Genomic DNA, 20532 nt, shown 5'->3' on the forward strand with positions numbered 1-20532 from the left:
ATAATAAAAACAGCATTTGAGTACCTTGTGTATTTTCAATGATTGAAAATATTGAAAGGCAAAGTATTTGTGTATATTCAAGGAATTTGACTCCGGTTTAACATCGCTCTCAAATATTTTAGTGACATAATAAGAGACATAAAAATGAACATTTAGCGTAAAACATATATAGTATGTAAAATATCCATTGTAATAATAATATTGATTCTAACAATTAAATATATATTTATACCATGCAAGTAGTTCAAATGACTCAATGAATCCATTTTAAGAATGTGTTTATTTCTTAACAATCTGTGAATTTCATTGTATATGTGAACATCAGGTTGTTGATGATAACCTGTGACCACAACAAAAGCCACCACCAATCACAAACATAATGATTGATACCTCCATCTACAGTGCAAATATAAGTTTTTTTTTTTGGTCAATTATAAATTCATCAGGACACAATGTATAAACCCCACCACAAAATCCCATTCATATTTCTATAATTTCACACTTGTGCTCTACTACTGTGTATGCCAAACTGACCTATCAGTTAATGTAAATGTTATTAGAAATGGATCAAGCCATCTATCAGTATATAGAATAGTTGAGATTACTTCCACCATAAAATTAGGCCCTTGTACCCCCTTTGTTTTTATTTAAACAGATTTAGCTGATAAAACAATGTCAAGATTTTTACAGCAGTTACATTTTGTAAAAGATCTAAATACAACAAAGCAGACATGGGATCAAGGCATACATGTGCAAGTACAGTCCCAAATCATTTTTTCTTGGGTTAGTCATGTCACTTTATTATTGTAATCTTACCCGCAGTATCGGGTTTTAATAAAGAAAAAAGACAAGATATTAGTACTTGTCAAATAATTATATTATTGGTCAATTTATCTAACCAGTTTAAAACCCCTGATTATGAATTGACCATATTTACCACAGATTTCATTACATTTACTTTATGTCATGTACTGTTTTTAATTTTTTTTTCATATTTGCTTCTTTCTTTTTTTAAGTATATTTTTGACAGTAGAGATAGACAGGAAAGGGGGAGGCAGAGAGAGGGGGAATGACATGCAGGAAAGGTCTGCCCGACGTGGGATTCGAACCGGGGCCGCCTGCAGTGAGGACTGTAGCCTCTACATGGGGCGGCCGCTCTACCCACTGCGCCACGCACCGCCCCATTTGAAACCACATTTATTCAATTTTAAAACCATATTTCTCCATTTACTCTGTTTTTTTATAAGTATATATTTTTTGGCTTTTTTTATTTGATAGTACATAGTGAGACAGACAGGAAAGGGGGAGGCAGAGAGGGGGGGAATGACATGCAGGAAAGGTCTGCCCGACGCGGGATTTGAACCGGGGACGCCTGCGTTGAGGACTGTAGCCTCTACATGGGGCGGCCGCTTTAACCACCGCGCTACGCACCACCCCCTCTGTTTTTTTTTGTTTGTTTGTTTTGTTTTACTGTTTTTTGTCCTCTAATGGCACAAGTGCTAAGTTTTTCAGCACTTTACTTGTTAATGCTTTAGAGCCAGTGAAAAATCTCATGGTCAAGGTTTTTCCCTGCTATTACGAGACTTAGTCACACTACATAAGTGTTTTTGCCCAGCGCCGAATGAACAGGCAAAGTTGAAGTGGCAACTCTGTATCGTTTGTACGTATCACTTTTTTTATTTTTTTTATTTTTTACTTTTGATACTTGAAGCAGATTTAGTTAGTTAAGCTATCCAACATTTTGTTAAGGATTTTGAAATACCACTACCACTTGATACTACCAATACCACTGTTTCACTTCAAAAACCTTTAACAAAACCACCACCTGGCTGCTACTTAGTCAGAGTAAAGAGCGTCCCATGATAGTTTTACCCTGACAATCACCCAGTGGGCTATAATCTAGGAGTAGTTGATAACATACGCTGGATAAATCTGATGTTTTTCAAAGATGACATAGATGCTGGGGTTGCTCTCATCATCCACACAGCTGTCATAGAGGATTTTGCTGTCTCCTTTTGGCGGGGGTCGGACATATTTGCTGTGTCCCCTGCAGAACTCCCCCACCAGGACCTGAGACACAAACATGATCTTGTTTGGGGTTCTGTTGATGCTGGCGTATCTGTCCGAGTAGGATGCATCTCTGGCAAAGTAGCTCCCTAACAAATAAAGAAGTGTTAAAGTTGATGCAGCTTAAAGGATGGAAGGATGCAGTATAGATGTTGTATTATTGGATTGGCTGCTCAGGCTACTGTACCTTTGCCGTAACGTGTGCCATGGACACCACACATCCTCCAGTCAAAGTTTTGCTCACAGATGGCGTCAACCAGGGATTCATCCGTCCCATGGAACAAGTCCAGCTGTTTCACATCGTTCCCTCCGTTCCTCACCTTCATGTGTTTTTTCTGCCTGAACACACCAGATAAAAAAAAATGAATGTACATGTTGCAGCCAGCAGATGGTTAGCCTACTATGTGTTAGTATAGTTTAGTCTGGCATTTAGACTAGTATAGGGGGAAACAGTAAGATGAGCACTGGCCTTGAGGTACCCAGGCAGAAACCAGAAGTTAAATTTAAGAAAGTAACTGTGTCTGACCAAGAGTGAATGTGGCATAATATTTCTTTGAACCTTGTATGCTATTTTTACACCAATGTAAGACTTTTGAGACGAGACATTAAAGAGGAAGTGTGCTCAATGTTTTCCTTAATTAACGGTTCAGAGTAGCCTAATTGTGATGGTTAGATAAATGACTTGTAACTTGTTACAGGGAGAATGGAGGCTCTCTGCCTTCCACCTAGCGTCTCTTGGCCAAAAAAGATAGACACATTGTAACACATGTATGATATATAACGTTGACGGTTCCATTAATTGATTTCTCGCTGGCTTCATTGAAAACAAATGCACATGACCGGGAGGAGGGTTAGCAAAACAGAGGAAATGCGACCAGACTTGTTAGTTCCCCTTTTAAGTGTGAGTGGGTAGATGCTCATTCTTTAAAAAAAAAAAAAGAAAAAACATTTTTACCATTGAAAGAGGTCCCACAGTGCGGGGTTCTGGACCCTCTGGATGCTGTTAATTATACTCTGGGGTACAGTGTGCTTAAACAATGTCTCCATGCTTTTGTAATCCTTCAGAGTGTCTGAGAGAGGCACAAGCTGAGAAATAAGAGAAGTCAATAATCAATAATAATAATAATAATAATAATAATAATAATAATAATAATAATAATAATAATAATAATAATAATAATAATATAGCCAGTCTTTGTGAAGGAACAAAAATGAATGAATGCTTCCCTACCTTGTATCCGTATTCAGGTAGGGCACTCCTGTCCCAGTGTGGTGGGAAACTATCAGCTTTGGAGGAGCTGGTGCTGCCTGATGATGCACTACAGAGAGGAAAAACTTAATGTGGTGAGCTGTTGAACCAGAGAAGTCATTTGATCCACCAAGATATCCAAAGCTGTAGTTTTAGATGTCAAATTTGTCAATAAATGCAACTTAACATACCTTTCCAGCTTCATCTTCACGTCGTTAGCAGACATGAAGCGAGGCCTTCTCCTGACCCCTCTCTTAGTTTTGTTTTGTAAGTTCTCTTGATACATCGGAGGTGTTCCTGGTTCGCCTTTGAAGTGGAGAATATACAGATGGTTCCCAGCATCGAAAGCAATCTCTCCATCTCTGTCTGCCAAGTACACATTCTCCAGAGTCTCACAAGCGGAAGAGACTTGACTGTTATCATCATCACCCTTAGACAAAAAGTGCAGAAACATTTAGATTCTAAAACATTAAAGAAATGTGAAGTCCATCAAACAGGTGCTGTTGAGGATTGCAAACTCTTATAACTTAAAGTCTGTCTTAAATCTGATCATGTCCTCAACAAAGACTCGTCATATTATTTGTGTAAGTTTGTCTGACCTGTCCATACTCCTGCCACTTCCCTGTGTCATCTATCCAGTACCAAATCCACTGTGTCGTAAGGATGAAGTTAGGGGGCCTTAAGACAGAAGAGGCTGTGGACAGACGACGAACTTCATGAACTCCATAAGTCATTGTCATGAAGTTTACAGCCGGTGCAGTGGGGGATGTAGAGCTGAAAACAAGCAGTATAAGTATATAGTATCAGTTAAAGGGGAGTTAAAATCTAGTTTTAGTACCCTTTATTTAAAGACTAAAGAATATGTGGCCATCTAAGCTGTGTGTTTCTTTATTCATGCCTTCACCTTGTGTCATTTCCTGGGTCAGAGTAGGCCTTCTCAATCTCCTCCATGTTCGGCAAATCCGTCCAGGTCACACCATCGCTGTCTAAAACCTGCCACTTGTAAGGTAGGTGCCAATGGACACGAACACAGCTCTCTGGTAAAAGGATACAAATCACTCATTTAGGAAGTGGTATTAACATAATTTCTTTTCACAGATCCACATAGTCTATGTCTTGAGTACCTTAAATGTTACTTGTCAATTCTTCCAGTATTATTTATTATTACCATTGAACTTGCAGCCCTTGTGAAGGAGGAAGTAGAAGCAGATTTCATTCCTGTCAATATCACTCAATGGTTTAGATCGACCAGCTGAACTGGTTGTGGGATGTCCTTGTTGGTTGTGGGAATGCTGCTGCTGCTGCTGCTGCTGCTGCTGGGAAGCTTGGTGGGAACTTTGTTCCTCAGCTCGATGGGCTTCAGATGGACCAGCAGCAGAACTGGTGGCTGATGACCCTGAAAAATGACACACATAGAAACAAAGATATAGTATAACACACATTGCAAAACAGACAATTGTTTCAATAAAAGAAATTCTTTACCAGGAACAGGAGGAGCCATGATGATGCTTTTATGTCTGTAGATCTCACGAAGGTTTCCGATATTCTCCTGACTGAATCTACGAAGCATCTTCAGTCCTTGTTCATCAATATTATGGGCTCTCTTACAGGTGGTGCCAAACCTACAGTCACCCTGGAAATAGTGCTGACAGATGTGAAGCTTGGTGCAGTTGGCGCCATAGTTACAGGAACCATGTAACCCATTGCCCATGTTGTAATGTCCACATATCTGAAGGGGTTTGGGCAAGAAAATGATCACAACAAAAAGTCTATTACACTTCATTCAGATGTATAGATTATTTTCTCTAACATAACATGAGACAAAACCAACCTTAGGAAGCAGATTCGGATCATTCTGCAGCAACAGTTGGAAAATCTCTTTTTCCGACAAGTCCTGAAGATCATGTCTCTGTAAAAGCCTTGCATTGTATGGAGAGTCCAGGATGTGGAGATGTCTACACGTGTTTCTAAAAATGAGGGAATGAGAAAAATATATTCTAAGGTTAGGTCGACACAAAAACGTCTTGAGAGTTGCCAAACGTCCAGTCATGTTTTATCACAACTCACATTATTGTCTGATAACCAACCTGAACCTGTCCATGGTTTGTGGTTTGGTTCATATTAACATAATATAATAATGTGTCAAAACATTTCTTATCTGGACAAAATCTCTCTATTTAGATTATTTGAGAAGAAGAAGAAGAAGAAGAAGAAGAAGAAGAAGAAGAAGAAGAAGAAGAAGAAGCTTTAAGATAAAACCTGACCTGGCACTACGCTTTGACTATCTCAGAGGCTGACGAGATTGGAAGTATCTCAACACCTATTATCTTTATCTTTACTTTATTTCTTCCTTATTTTGCAAGAAGAACGCAGTTCGAACTGTTCTGCCTATGTGGTGTAACTGACTGTCGGAGCTATTTGTTACTTTTGTATTATTTAATCACTTATTATTTAGTTATTTTTTGTGGTTTAGTTTTGGGGAATACACCTTTAGTTTGTTATGATATTTAGTATTGGTTAAGTTTATTTTGGTACTTAACCATGCTTTTATTTTGAAGGTACTGGGTAGCTGGAGCGCACCGGGTGAGTTTACATATAGGGGTTGGCAGACACAGGTGAGCTAGGCACCTGGGAGGGCAGATGTTTTTTTACCAAGAGAGGCGGTAAAGGGCCATTGCTCTTTGTTTGTTTGTTTGCCAATGGAAAATAAACCCAAGAAACTTTCATTTTTTGCCTGGACAATGGACTCTGTTTATCCTGCGTAAATTCACTCCCTAGGTGTCTCAGTGGCCATTTGATTTGATTTAGTTTCATTATACTTTTGATATTTTGAGTTTTTTGATTATTGACACCGAGGACAAATAGCCACTACACTGACAATATATGAAACATTTTGGTATTGCGCTCTTACAGTGCAGATGAAGGAGAAGACAGCTGCAGTGCTGTACAACAGTATCAAGGGAAAGTGAGAAAGGTCATTTTCAGGTGTGGCATGGCAAGAAAAGTACAGGTGTAACTTCATCATTCCATACAAGGGAGTTACTCTCAGCATGGCATCCAGTTTTTCCTGATTTACTGGATGTTTTATGCAAGTGAGGCTCTTGTCCATTATGAAATTGTCTGGACTAAATCTAAAGTGATAAATATTGCATTTGCTTTAATAATCAGGACAGGTATAGGGAAAAAAACAAGAAACTGGTCTATGTTTCTTTTATGGTGGCTTGCACAGACTAACTTTTAGACACTTGATATTTTTGGATTCAAAATTAGTTTCCTTCATACCTTATATATATATAAATAAATCGCTGTTCATAAAGCACTCATCAAGATTGATTGTGTATCTATGTGTCATAAAAATCTGTCTATCTAAAAAGTTGAGTAAATTAAAAACAAAAAACCTTAAACAGACAGAGTAGGAGGGCCTTTTTAATTTTGAAAACTGAAACTTAGCTTGCCTCTTTGCTTGTGTCCAAACAAAACTAATCAAATTTTAATTATTTACTCTTGCACTCTTACAATACCACTGTAATTGTGAATTGCTTGTTGTAAACTACCTGGCTTGTCAATTCAAACAACTTTATTAATTAATCCCATAAGGGGCAATTAGTTTCACATCAGTAAAATACTCACCCGAAGGTGCAGTTCCCACAGACATAATTCCTGCACAGGTGTAAGCTGTCACACTGCTGGCACTCTCCGGTCTTTTTCTGACAGATCTTCAGGCTGGTTTTAGCCACTACCAGACTGTCAGGGCTGATTTTCTGACCAGCGGCCGCCTTCAGTTTTCCTGCTTTAATGGCTACTTTGCTGTCGTCCAAGAGGATTGAGTCTTCGCCAGTGTAACTTCCCATAGTCTCTTGAAGACTCTGGAAGTCCATGCATCCTTTGTGTTCGCACAGGGTCTTGATAATGAGTCTAGAGATAACTGAAGTCATCCTGAAAAAGCTTTCACCGACATAGTGAATTGACCTTAAACTACAGTACTGATGACTGACAATGTTCTCCTGCTCACTGAGATATAAAACTGAAGAGAATGAAAAAAAAACTAGTGTAGGCCTGCCCATAAAATAGTTGTCATACTCATATCAACCCATGCGTCCCTTTTCTTTTTAACAATGGGTGACGTGAGAATCGCAACTGAAATTTACTAATAGAGATGCTTGTGAAATTTACATGCATGTGAAAGCAAAAGGTAGAGAGGTTCAGATATAAGCATCCAAGTTCAGGTTCCCTTCCTTAAGACAAATGCAGTATATTATTTTGACATTGATTGACTCCTGTTAACATGACATCCAGCATTTTTACTAGGATAGTCATTCCCATCTTTGACACATGTGGTTAAAGTGAAATGACTTGAAATGTCTTATTTGCAATTCTGTGGCAGCAAACAAAACCACTTCACCATTCACCAGGTCTACCTGTGGAGACCAACATAACAGAAACAGTGTTGGGAACGTTACTTTTAAAAAGTAATTAGTTATAGTTACTAATTACTTCTCCCAAAAAGTAACTGAGTTAGTAACTCCACTACTTCACTATAATAGTAACTAGTTACCAGGGAAAGTAACTATTGCGTTACTTTTTCTTTCTTTTTTTTAAGTTTAAATATGTCGAAGAATTTGGATTTTTTTTCTCTCATTTTTAAATTGTATTTTATTGTTTTCATATATTTCACTGATCGCAATTATGGAATGCGAGTGTGTGTTTTATTGAAAGCGAGGCTGGTGTGCCTATGAAAATAGGTTACAGTGGGTTTTTTAAGTGCTGTGGCTACAAGCAAATCTCATATTGTCTCTGTACAAAGACAACAAAGACCTTTTTAAATGTGAAAACAGCGGAGACCTATTCAAGATTTGCGTTTAATAACAGGCGAAACATCGAAATTAATTTATTCAAGGCCACATTAAGTGAAATTATTAACTTTACCGATTATCCATCTGATTATCTGTCCTGCTGCGAGCGCACAACAGGGTATCTGCGGATCCTTAAAAAGTCTTAAATTCATGTATCTAAAATTAAGGCCTTAAAAAGTATTAAATTTATTAGAAAATTCTAAGATGGTCTTAAATATATAATACACAGCATCATAAAATATGTATGCACTTAAACTTTTATATGAAATAACAGGGTATGCGCGCGGGGTCTTAAAAAGTCTAAAATGTGAAAATCTAAATTTTAGGTCTTAAAATGTCTTAAATTTGTTGAATTATTGTGTTCAAGTCTTAAATAATTTTAGACAGGTCTTACATTTTCTTATGCCCGCCATGGGCGAGCATTTCACTCGCATTTGCCCCTAAAAAAAACAAACATGTGTGAACCGGAAAAATCACAAAAAGAAAGAGCACACGATTGGTCAAAAACTACAAATCCCACAATTCTCTGGCCTCAACAATAACAGTAGTTAGTGTAAGTAAGGGAGAGTGGAGCTGTAGGTGAAAAGAGGAAACAACGCCACGTCTGGTCCTGTTCTATGTTGTTCGTTCACACCGTCACCGTTTATTCGTTACGTCCGCGGTGTAAAAGGCCGTGACGCAAAAACGCGATTAGGCGCGAGACGCAATTAGGCGCGAGACGCGGTAGACGCGACTTTTTTTTTTTTGCGACGCTACACGCGATTCTTTTATGGCGACGGGACCTTCGCGTCTTCGTCCTTTTCATCGTGTTTGGTGGGAAGACCCGCAAGGCAAATGCGATTTATCGCTCGTTTTGACTTTGTGTAAATTCGCGTCTTCACGAGCCCGCCCATTTTCACTACAACAACAACATTTCTGCTCATTTCTCTGTTGTCTCGTCCCTCCCTCCTCCCCCCTCCCCTCACCAAAGGAGAGGAGGAAAAAAAAAACAGTTTAGCAGCTTCTGTGTCTGAGATGAGCCAAGTCGGAGGACAACGGCTTCACTGAGTAGTTTGTAACGCGCCTCATTTAATTGTCGGTAACGGTAACGGCGTTGTAACGGTGGAAATAGTAATTAGTTAGATTACTCGTTACTGAAAAAGATAACGCCGTTAGTAACGCCGTTTATTTTAACGCCGTTATTCCCATCACTGAACAGAAATATACATTTTTGAGTAGATAGCACACTTCTCTCAGCCAGGAGCAGGTCATCCACGCTGACCGCAAGTATAGAGGAAACCTGATCAATAATATTGTATGAGTAGCCTAGTTGAAATGTCTGATAAGATAAGATGCTTTAATAAAAAAGATATTTAAACATTTTCTTGTAGCCCAGTAAAAGACTGCTGCACCAAATATGCTGATATAGAGTAGGTAGGACACACACTAGCCTACTACACATTTGCACATTTATGGACATAAACATGTTAAATAAAAATGAAACTAGTCCTACCTTGATCAGGGAATAGGCTATGCAGTATGTGAGCTGAGCTGCATTACCATGACATCATTATTCCTTCCTATACCATAAAGAGAGCAGAGATGAGCTCAAATTACATCATCACTGTGATGCAGGCAGCCATGCAGCTGAGATGATGTCAGGGGTATTTGTATGACTCAAAAGGGTGATGGTGATGTACTTTAACTTATAGTGGCATCATCATCACCAGAGATGGATGTGTGGAGAAAAAGGTAAAAACCCACTTTCTGTTTTGGGAATTACCCATCATGATGCCACCACAGTTCATTATCCTATCAGAGCTGCTCCAGTCCCTGGCTGTGTGAAAGCAATCTCTATTACTTTCTGTTCCCCGCGCGTGAGCAGTGACCTCATCATTGTCCACTCGCTCCTCTTTGTTTTAAACGCCTCTGATTCTGATTCGTCAGTTGGCCGTGACGTCAGAGAGGGGGCGGTCCCACACGAGCGCGACCGTTGAGTTTGATTTGACAGCGCCGAGCCCGAGCCACACACACATACAAGGCTTCAGTTACCGAACCGTTGTTGACCGTTGTGATTTCCTTTTTCAAACCAAACCACCGTGTTCAAAGTTCAGACAACGTTGTTTTTTTCTCCCCCTTCACTTTTCTTTGTGTACTGTATTATTTTCTTCAACCATGAGGAAAAGAAGCAGCAGCAGCGCCAGCAGGAGAAGCTCCATAAACAGAAGACGAAGTGAGAACTTACGTTTTGATGAATTTGGCTTCGCTCTTCTGACCAAAAGAAAGGAGCAGAAAGTTCATCATCGTTGTCATGACTACAGGTGCGTAATGTTACTGTAGCTAGCATGAAACTTGCAACTGTCGGCATAATAATGTCCAATCTGTTGCTGTCCAAACACGGAGCATTTAAACTTCCGGAGGGGATTTAAATCAGTGTTTACTTAATCTCGCGTAAATCTGGCAGTGTTAGACACGAGTTGTTTCATTTTATTCGCTTTTTAAATGGCAACGGAAAACAGTTAAAAGACGTCAGGTTGGAAGTGGTTTAAACTTTTGTTGACGTTAACTTTGTAGCCTGCAAAAGTATTCATACCCCTTGAACTTTTCCACATTTTGTCAAGTTACTACCACAAACTTACATGTACAGTATTGACATATTATATACATATATATTTACACTTACATGTTTTTTGTTTTGTTCTGGTTTTTTTTAACAAATCGAAGACCAGAATTGAACTCTTTTGGCCTACACTACACTGCACATCAACCTGAACACACCATCCACACTGTGAAACATGGTGGTGGCAGCATCATGCTGTGGAGAGGCTTTTCTTCACAGTTGATAGGAAGATGGATGGAGCTAAATACAGGGCAATCCTGGAGGAAAACCTGTTGGAGGCAGCAAAAGACTTGAGACTGGGACGGAAGTTCACCTTCCAGCAGAACAATGACCCTCAACATAGGGCCCAGAGCTACAATGGACTGGCTTAGATCAAAGCATATCCATGTGTTAGAACGGCCCAGTCCAAGTCCAGACCTAAATCCTACTGACAGTCTGTGGCAAGACTTGAAAACTGCTGTTCACAGACGCTATCCATCCAATCTGACTGAACTGGAGCTATTTTGCAAAGAAGAATGGGCAAAGTTTGCAGTCGGTAGATGCAAATAGATGTAGCAAAGCTGGTAGAGACTAACCCCACAAGACTTGCAGCTGTAACTGCAGAGAAAGGTGGTTTAACAAAGTTATGACTCAGGGGGCTGAATACATAAGCACACCATACTTTTCAGATTTTTATTTGTAAAAAATCTTGAACACATGTATAATTTTCCTTCCACTTCACAATTATGTGCAACTTCGTGTTGATCAGTCACATAAAATCCCAATAACATAAATTTAAGTTTGTGGTTGTAACATGACAAAATGTGGAAAAGTTCAAGGTTTATGAATACTTTTGCAAGACACTGTATATTAGTTGTAATGCTGTTTGGTTACACATGTAGCTTCTGTTAAAAACAAAAGTGTTTCAGTGCTGACATTGTTCCACTTATTGTTCAGTGTTTTGATGGATGAAGTTAATTTGCTGACTTGCTCTTAAAAATGCTAAGTAAGAATGGCTTTGTCCTCAGTGGACTAACTAAAAAAACAGCAATGTTATCCATAATGTAAATTTCTCCATTGACAATGCAACACAAAGTGATTTGTGATAAAGAGTTCTTGCAGGTGTAATTGGCAGGATTTTCAATATTGTCAGCCAGAGCAGCAATCAGTTTTTGTTATTGTTGACTGACCTTTATTTTCTGGATGAATAATTTGACCTACAAGACAATTTAACTACTCAAATGAATAGATTAATAAACCTCTGAAAATACAGAAAAATGCAGACTGTAATATCCCAAAGCACAAGGTGACATCCAGAAACAATACTGTGAAGACAGAGCAAAGCAGCATGGAGCAATGTTTCAGAACTTGAGACAGTCAAAGCTTGTAAAAGTAGCCTGATTCTATATTTCTGACACCATACGTCTGCTGATGCACATGTAAAAAACAACAACAATGGCACTGTGAAGACAAAGAGTATTGAATCACGCCAGCAGGTGCTTCTTACTCAGGCAGCACATTAAATTAATTGAATCACATCAGCCGAGCTGCAAAGGGGCGGTAGTCACTGGTGATGATCATCCTTCTTGGAATCGGATGTTGAACACTTCATGGCCAGTGTACGTTGCTGATACAGTATATGCCTCATTTCAAAAAGCAATGAATCAGTCTGAGCTGAGTGAGTTGTGTTTGTGTCTCTGTCAGCTACCCCCAGCTGAGCTCTCAGAGGGTCAAAGAGCTCTGTGAGCTGCTCAGCTACTGGAACGGAGCCAGCTTCATCTGCAAGAGCCAGGTGAGAAAAACTACAAAACAAAAGTTAACATCATCAATCTGCAGTAAATGTTTCACCACAGAGTAACTGTTTAAACATGCAGCGTGCTCATAACTCTTGTGTTGTGTTTCCAGATTGAGCGATTTATGAGAATGGGTATTCCTCCAAGCCTGCGAGGGAGAGTGTGGAAGTGTCTTCTCAGCACCGACAGTACGAAAGAAAGTAGCGACTTCAATTACCAGGTACTAAATGCAATGAGAGAGGGGCACTGGAAGGAAAAGACTGTGTCTCTACATGGGAATAATGTTGCACAGTGTGGCACACATTTGCATCATTGTGCTGTGATGCTGTGAGTCCAAACAAACCAGATATTTTAAGATTTTCTTTGAAGCAGTGATTTCCACAATTAATTTGGAAGCAAGTACAAACCAAATTGCGAACAAAAACACCAACAACATTGAAAACTGAAATAATTACACCAAAATGTTGTCTATTGTTAAAATAAATTGTTGATTAATCACAATAATTGACAAATATTTTGATTGTTTCAGACGTATGTGAGGCAGACAAACAGACACCAACAGACAAAATACAAACTTGATTAAATTTCTCAGTACTATTGCAAACAATACATGATATAATTAAAAAAACAATAATTAATTTTGTAATGTGAGTGTAATGGATAGTTTCATCATTTGCAGCCCTCTTTCTTTTGTATGAGCACAGATGATTTGTCAGATGGTGCAGAAAAACATTCAGTCTGTTCATTGTTGAGCTGTTGGAGCTTTTTCAGTATTAGAGCTGTGGCCGTCAGTCAATATGTCAATCAGTCAGTCAACAGAAAAGTCTGATTTCAAGCAGAAAACCTAATTATAAATACTAAAAATAAGAATTTTTAGTTTTGAACAGCTTTGGGTTTTTGACAAATTGGTCATACAAAATGAGCAATTGTTGCATGTCACTTTCGTCTTTGCAAACTGTTACTATTGTTTTTTTTTCACTACTTTTTGATCAAAACATTAATTGGTTAGGTTAGTTTAAAGTTGCAAGTGCATTATTAATCTGGACTAGAAAAGATAGTGAAAGCTACATCTAGTTATTTTGTGTCAACCTCTCAAAGCAGAACTGAAGCAGCAGTGAGAGAGGACAGTTGTTGGCTCACAGTCATTGCATCTTTCAAACAAAATGAACAGCAGAGGTTGCCCAGCAGATGTCGCCATTTCTACATTTTGCAACAAAACTATGATTTTATTGTACTTTAACAGCTTGAATGTGCATTTATCCACTAAACCTGATTGTAACTCCACCTATCCTCCCTATAAATTTACCATCTTACTTACTGTTATTCATTCATAGCAGCACTTGTGTCTTACAGTGAATGTTGTGCTTTCACCTACAGAAGTGTTTGTCAGAGGTGCGAGGGCCCCTGGTGGATTTGGGCGTCAGTGAGTATGGCATCCTGTCAGCAATAGCAACACTCAGTGAAACCCAGAATGATCTGGACCTGAACCCCCAGCAGTCCTCCAGCTGTCCTCCTGACACCTGCTACTCAGTGGACGACATCACCTTGTTTCGACAGATCGCCTTGGACCTGCGTGAGTTCACACAGGCCAATAAGATTATTAGATTTGGGTGTGCATGTTGAAGATTGTTTTGCTGCTTTGTTGACAACTGAAGCATTAACTGAGGTGATATTTGTTGTTTTAATTAAAGTGGTCAAAGAATCGGGTGTCCGTTTAAAAATGGAGGCGGCATACTTCATATTTGTTGTGACCTGTCTTCATAGAGCGCTCCTTCCCCACCCACCGCTCTCTGATGGGGGAGAGTCCAGAGGCCATCGAGGGTCAGGCCAAGCTCTTCAGGATCCTCATTGCCTACGCCAAGTACAACCCACAGGTCGGATACAGCCAAGGTAACACACCACAAAGGTCAATGTTTCTATGGTTTCAAAACTGTGTCTGGTGTTTCAATTTTTTCACAGATCAGATCAAACAACATCGGTCACGGTGAACAAACCTTTGACAGAGAGGTGATGAACATGTGTCAAATCTGAAATATGAAGAAACTTATCGCCACATTTACACCTGCTTGAAAACAGAAAAGCATGAGTGAAAATATGCATTTAGGATCAGGGTTAGGGAAGCTGCAGTGACAGAGTTTGGGGGTCAGGTAGGAAATTATTTGTGACAGTACTTGATGTGGCCACATGATGGAAGCAGAGGACCTTTAATACGTATGTACATTTACTTCATCGTGCTGGAAGTTCCCTGCTTTGTGCTCAGTTAAATGAAACATGAGTGAATTTTCCTGTCATAAAAGACATACACAGGGTTTAGCATCTTTCATCTGGAATATTTGATTTTATTCAATGTATTTGAAGGAGGGAATTCGATGGGTGAATAAACAATTCTGAAAATGTGATCCAAAACAAAACAGATCACAACAATGTTTCGCTTTACATATTGGGTCAGAGGGATATTATGAAATTTCCTTGTTACGTCAGAACCTCATGAGCTGTAAATACAGGGATAACTAAATCTGAAAACAAGTCAACAAGAGTGTGACTGTGAATGAAAATCATCTTAAACATGACCTTGTTTCTGGTAAATACTGTGTCATTCATTGTGACAGCATGGCGTGCCAGTGAGTGAGTCTACAGTTTTAATTCTTCATCCTTCTATGTGCTGCTGCTTTCATACATAATCAACTTTAGCAGGCAAGATGCAGAAGTTAAGACCAAGGCAGATGTCATAGCACAGTTTGCTGTACAAAGCACAATGTGGTTACACACAGTCCTCCTGCTCAGCAGTGTCCCCTCCTCCTCCTCCTCCTCCTCCTGCTGCTGCTGCTGCTTCTGAATTAACTTTCATTGTCTCAGGCATTTTGTTAAAGCACGTTAGGTCCTCCTAAACCTTAAATATTTTTAACGTGGTGTTGGTGTATCAAACACCCACACTTCTTTCTGTTGGAAATGCATGTGTTTCTCTGAGGAAAAATGTGTGTGTATCTGTGTATGTGTTCACAGGGATGTCCTACATAGCTGCTGTGCTACTGATGCAGTTGGGAGAGGAGGAGGCGTTTTGGGCTCTGACGGCCTTGTTGGATAAACCCAGATATCTGACTGAACTGTTTGACCTCAGCCTCACCAAGTAAGAATGAACACACAAAAGAAATTATATCTGTAAGCTGGTGATAGAGATGTACAGTATGAAATGTGTGATTTTATACCACAACATCCAGTGATGTGTACAAAATAAATGAAAGTTCTGCTATTTAATTAATGCTTTGTCATTAAATTCATCAAGAGATTTTAACCATGTGTTATGACACATACACACAGACAGGACAGATCCAGATACAGAGAAACTGTGAGCTTCTCTCGGTCTCTGTTTCACTTTACGACTTTGGCACAAAACTGGAAGAGGATGCAAAGCCAACTTCAAGTCATAATGAAATATTTATTCTCATTAGTCCAGAGGAACAGTAGCGCAGCATGAAGCAGCACAGCTTTTACATCAGGATGTGAGAAAGTCGGGTCTTTTTCATTGTCATTTTTTTTCAATTTCAATCAGTCTTGCAGTGATACAGATGTGATACAAAGACAAAGTGTATATTCATTTTTGAAAAAGTTCCAACAATACTTACTTTCTCTACCAAAGTCTGGTGTTTTCATGGAGCTGCTGATCTGTGGAGCAGCTGCCTGAGGCTAAACAAAGCTGTTACTTGTGGTTTAATCAGGGTCCAGCATCAGGTGAAGGTGTTCGACCAGTTCCTGAAGCACAGGAAGCCGAAGCTCTCTCAGCACATGGTGAGTGTCTCTCTTTTCAATTTGGTTCCTTTTTGGTTTGTACTTGAATCCACACTGACTGACCGAGAAACATGCAGTGATGAATTTCCAACATGGTCTTGTTGCTCAGGAATGAGTTGACTCGCCTCAGAGTAAAATGCTCTCAAAAAGCAAAACAAAAAACCCAATGTCAAGGAAAATGTCTGTGTGTGTCAGTGTGTGTGCATTTGAGTTTAGGGCCAGATATGGCCAAGTGATGAGTAGTTCATGTGTGAAGGGCCCCCCCACTGTAATGTATCTGTCATCAGTTGGGCCCCTCCTGTCATTCGCTCTGAGACTCCAGGCTTGTCATGATGTTCAGTATTAGTGCTCGTCCTGGGAGGCACAAACCTACTGTTGTGTAATTTTCCTCCCCCTGTCCCTACCGTCTTGTTTGCTGCTCAACTACAATTTCCAGTAAGTGCATTTATTGAGTCTCAGTGCAGACACAAAACAGCTTTTACAGGTAGTTATATAATGAAAACAAAGACGACGGGCCTCACCAAGTGAGACACGTTGCTGGAGTAGCTGTGTTTCTTTTGCCCGATGAAAGCCCCCAACAAAAGCTGTTCACAGGTGTTCAGACTTAAAGTGCATTGGTGCATTTTACCAGACCTCCAAATTCATATACTTTAAACTTGATAATTCAATCAACCTTTAAAGATTGAAACGTGTGTTCAGCATAAGAAGAAAAAGAAACATTGGTAGTTTGTTCTGTCCTGTGAAAATCTATAAAGCTCTGAAAGAGTTCCCAGAATGACCAGTGTAGTTTTATTGAGACTCAGTGTTTTTAAAGAGCCAAAAGTTGTTTTTCTGCAAAGCTGCAAATTATTTCTCAAAGTAGAGAGAGAATAAACATTTTTAGCTGATGTGGATTTTCTACACTATCTGTTGGCTCATCACACACAATTGCTGGGAACTTTGGTGCAGATATCCACGTCCACAACAGGATGATCTGTAATAACTTTGGTGATTCATCGTCAGTATCATCAATAACAATGATATTTCCATTCCCAAACCTTTTTCATGTGCTAGTTTCCAAATGCTAACATGCTGAACTAAGAACACTATGATAAACTATTATTTTGATTTCCAAAAAAGAGGACACTCAGCTCTTACATAAAAGATGCCTCATATAAACATATACAATTAGTATGCTCTATATACATTATCTCTATATAAGAGACACACATTCAGATAGGCTTCCCAGGGTTTATTAATGGTAGAAAATTAAATATAATAGGCCCTCTGGAATGAAACAATGATAGAAACGCTATTGTATTTGAAATCAACCTATAAGAAAAGTCCGGCAGGGTCTGGAACTTGTGTCACTGCAGATAAAACTCAAACTTCTTCTGCACGATCTACCAAGCAAACTATCGGCGGCCACACTTCAATAGTTTGTAATGAGAGTGAGATGCAATGCAATGCAACAACACAACAAAACACTGTAGTAAGCTGTGCAAAGCGCCATCAATTTAAGTACACACTTGGTCACCGTATGATAAACACCATGGTGAACATGTTAGCACAACTATCTTAGCATTTACAGTAGTTTGCAGTAGTACTGTGTTTATACACACTCTTCAAAGATCTGCTAGTTTAATTTCAGTTTTAAAAACATTGAGTTGTCTCATTCAGCCATGTTGCAGCTGAAACATTGTTCTCCTTTCAAACCCTTCAATCTGAGTGTGTGCACACACTGATACATTCACTGCCACCGTTTATGCTGTTGTGTCTTTGAAGGGATTGTTATACTTCACGTTGACTCAGCAGGTCTGGAAGGAAAGCTGCCCGTTCGGAGCCAAAACACACACACGTACACACACACACACACACACACACCACAGAAGCTTATTATCGGCACAATACTTTCCCCCTCACAGAAAAAAAAGCCTATTAGAGACCAGAGGTCAGCGTTTCCTTTGTAATAGAGCTGTTCAGCACAGTTAAGGCAAGCAAGCTGTAAACAGATTTTGGACTTGTGCTGTACCCTCCAGAGTAAACACAGGCTGAGTGCCAGGCTCAAACATGAGGGATGCATGATATCTTGTTTCTCAGGGCATGTGTTCACTGTTTCAAGCAGCGATAATTACACACAAGGATGATCAAACCGTTACAAACACACTCTGATAACCATGGATCAGTCTCTAACACCATGTAGCAGACAGCTAGATGAAGGAATAGCACTAACTGGATCGCATGCATCATAGATGAACATTTAGCTTCGGAGATCAGTGAAGGAGTTCATGTGACAGCCAGGAACCGGCAGAGAGACGGGTCTTGAATACATTGTGTGGTTATGTCAACATCAAAATCTGTTTCCCCCACTCTCGCTGCAGGAGTCGGTGGGAGTCCTATCAGTCCACTTTGTGATGCCTTGGTTCCTCACTCTCTTCACTTCCTTGCCCTGCTGGGACTCTGTCCTCGCTGTCTGGGATCTCATTTTTCTGCATGGTATTCAACACACACAACTACACACAAGCACACACATCAAGCAGATGACATACACTGGCATTATTGTGGATTTATAATTCACTCATGTTCACTTAGTGGAGAGGGGGGAAATACTTTTAATATGTTTAATAAATGGTCTGAGACAACATTTCAGAATTAACTGTGACACTTGTTTTTTATTGTATTTGGGCTCAGTGTCAGGAAAAGAAACACCAGAGTAATCACACTGGTTTAAAAGTTCATACATCACTACACTCTACAGTATCTCTATGTTATCTCGTATACCTTTTATATCAACAAAGTATGAATGTGAGGTAGAGCAGTCATGTTTGCAAATCTCTGTTTCTCCTCAGGCCTGTCAGCCGTGTTTCGTATCGCCCTGACCATCATGGAGCTGCTGGAGCCTCGGCTGATGGACCTGAAAGACGAAGGAGCAGTGTTGCCCCTGCTGCTCAGAGTACCTGTCGATGTGTAAGTAAGGTGATGTGAAGTTTGACACAGACTCAGGGCTCCAGACTAACATTTTTTACGACAAACACAGTTGCCCCTAGCAGAAAATGTAGGGGCGCACACCACAAATCGAAAATCGCAAATATTCACATTTCTCCTTTTCATACATGATCCTGACACACATTGGCCTGACACCTGTAATGACAGATTTTTGATTCGCCCTTTCTATGTTTCACCAAGTACTCTGTCACGTAGTACACTGTGTACACTATGGACTTACTTTGTAGTGTGGGAATTTCAACAGTTAGTGTTAGTGTCTCAGATTGAATACTGTCGTTGTGCACTTACCAGAACTAACGTCTTCTTTGTTTTTTTGGACCGCTATCGTCGCCCGTCAACACATCTACCGCCTTGTTGTGTTTGTAATTTCAATTAGCGATAATGAACACCTTACTCACTTTTTTACGGACTCGTACTGATTTACATACAGTTTATTATGTCCCGCTATGTAGCCAAGACGATGATCATTGAGGGTGGGAAATGTTCATCGTTCCACACTCAACCTTTTGACTGTTATGAGTGCATCATACAGGGACTTACAGTACACTGCATTTTGACATAGTATGAAAGCACTTACACACTCAATAGTATTTCAATAGTAGTACTTACAGTAAATAGTTACTGTAAGTATGGAAGTATTGAACTGAAACCCATTTAGGGTCAGTCTGGAGCCCTGCACAGAGCAGTGTTACTGTAAAAGTTTCTTATAAACAGTATATTCAGAGTGACTTGGGGCATTTGTCATCTTCACATTTTGTTTAGAACAAAATAACACTAGATATGTTGTCTGAGCCGAGCATCTCCAGATAAAGTCCCAGACCACCCCTACGAGTGTAGACGACTGAGAGCGACGGGTCACACCGAAGAATGTGCAGCACAATTCTCAGCGCTGAGAGCTCAGTTTATAGATTTGGGCCCCAGGCGGCTCATGAATATCAATTGGCCCATCAGGACTGGACATGTTTTGACACCAAGCATTCCAGGAAACGTAGAGTGTCATTGTTTTGCCGCGGTTGATTTCGTACATGTTTGGATTAAACATCCTTTATGCTAAATTAGGTTCCTCTATGGCAGCCCACGCTGCTTTCAGTCGGACCCCTCTGTCTCTCTCTTTCACTACGTTCAATATAAACGTCACATGCTGGCGGACATGTTTTGTTGACATGGAGCTGTAGTTATGGCAACTCAGCAGGGTCACTGGGTTTGTGTATACAGCCCGTG

General features: G+C 39.8%; 2 protein-coding genes across 2 annotated transcripts in view; one reads left to right on the top strand and one right to left on the bottom strand.

Annotated features, from left to right (window-relative positions):
- Positions 1-1899: 1899 nt before the first annotated feature.
- Positions 1900-7251, bottom strand: LOC310987895 (protein mono-ADP-ribosyltransferase PARP12-like; the record flags this gene model as incomplete). The annotated part of the gene is made up of 11 exons (XM_083974364.1): positions 1900-2156; positions 2255-2406; positions 3023-3153; positions 3299-3386; positions 3508-3746; positions 3916-4090; positions 4221-4353; positions 4485-4712; positions 4799-5045; positions 5148-5283; positions 6947-7251. The coding sequence occupies 11 exons, from the start codon at positions 7249-7251 to the stop codon at positions 1900-1902; spliced, it is 2091 nt and encodes a 696-aa protein (XP_083830490.1).
- Positions 7252-10251: 3000 nt separating this feature from the next.
- LOC310987419 (uncharacterized protein) overlaps positions 10252-20532 on the top strand; it is a 56194-nt gene continuing 45913 nt past the window's right edge. The window contains exons 1-9 of the mRNA XM_083973651.1: positions 10252-10469; positions 12452-12539; positions 12653-12760; positions 13918-14113; positions 14305-14430; positions 15544-15667; positions 16257-16326; positions 18687-18801; positions 19155-19272. Of these exons, the coding sequence (XP_083829777.1) occupies positions 10324-10469; positions 12452-12539; positions 12653-12760; positions 13918-14113; positions 14305-14430; positions 15544-15667; positions 16257-16326; positions 18687-18801; positions 19155-19272 (1091 nt within the window). The 5' untranslated portion in view covers positions 10252-10323. The remainder of the gene's footprint in view (positions 10470-12451; positions 12540-12652; positions 12761-13917; positions 14114-14304; positions 14431-15543; positions 15668-16256; positions 16327-18686; positions 18802-19154; positions 19273-20532) is intronic.

This window comes from Trachurus trachurus (genome assembly GCF_905171665.1).
Source record: "Trachurus trachurus genome assembly, chromosome: 6".
Lineage (NCBI taxonomy): Eukaryota > Metazoa > Chordata > Actinopteri > Carangiformes > Carangidae > Trachurus > Trachurus trachurus.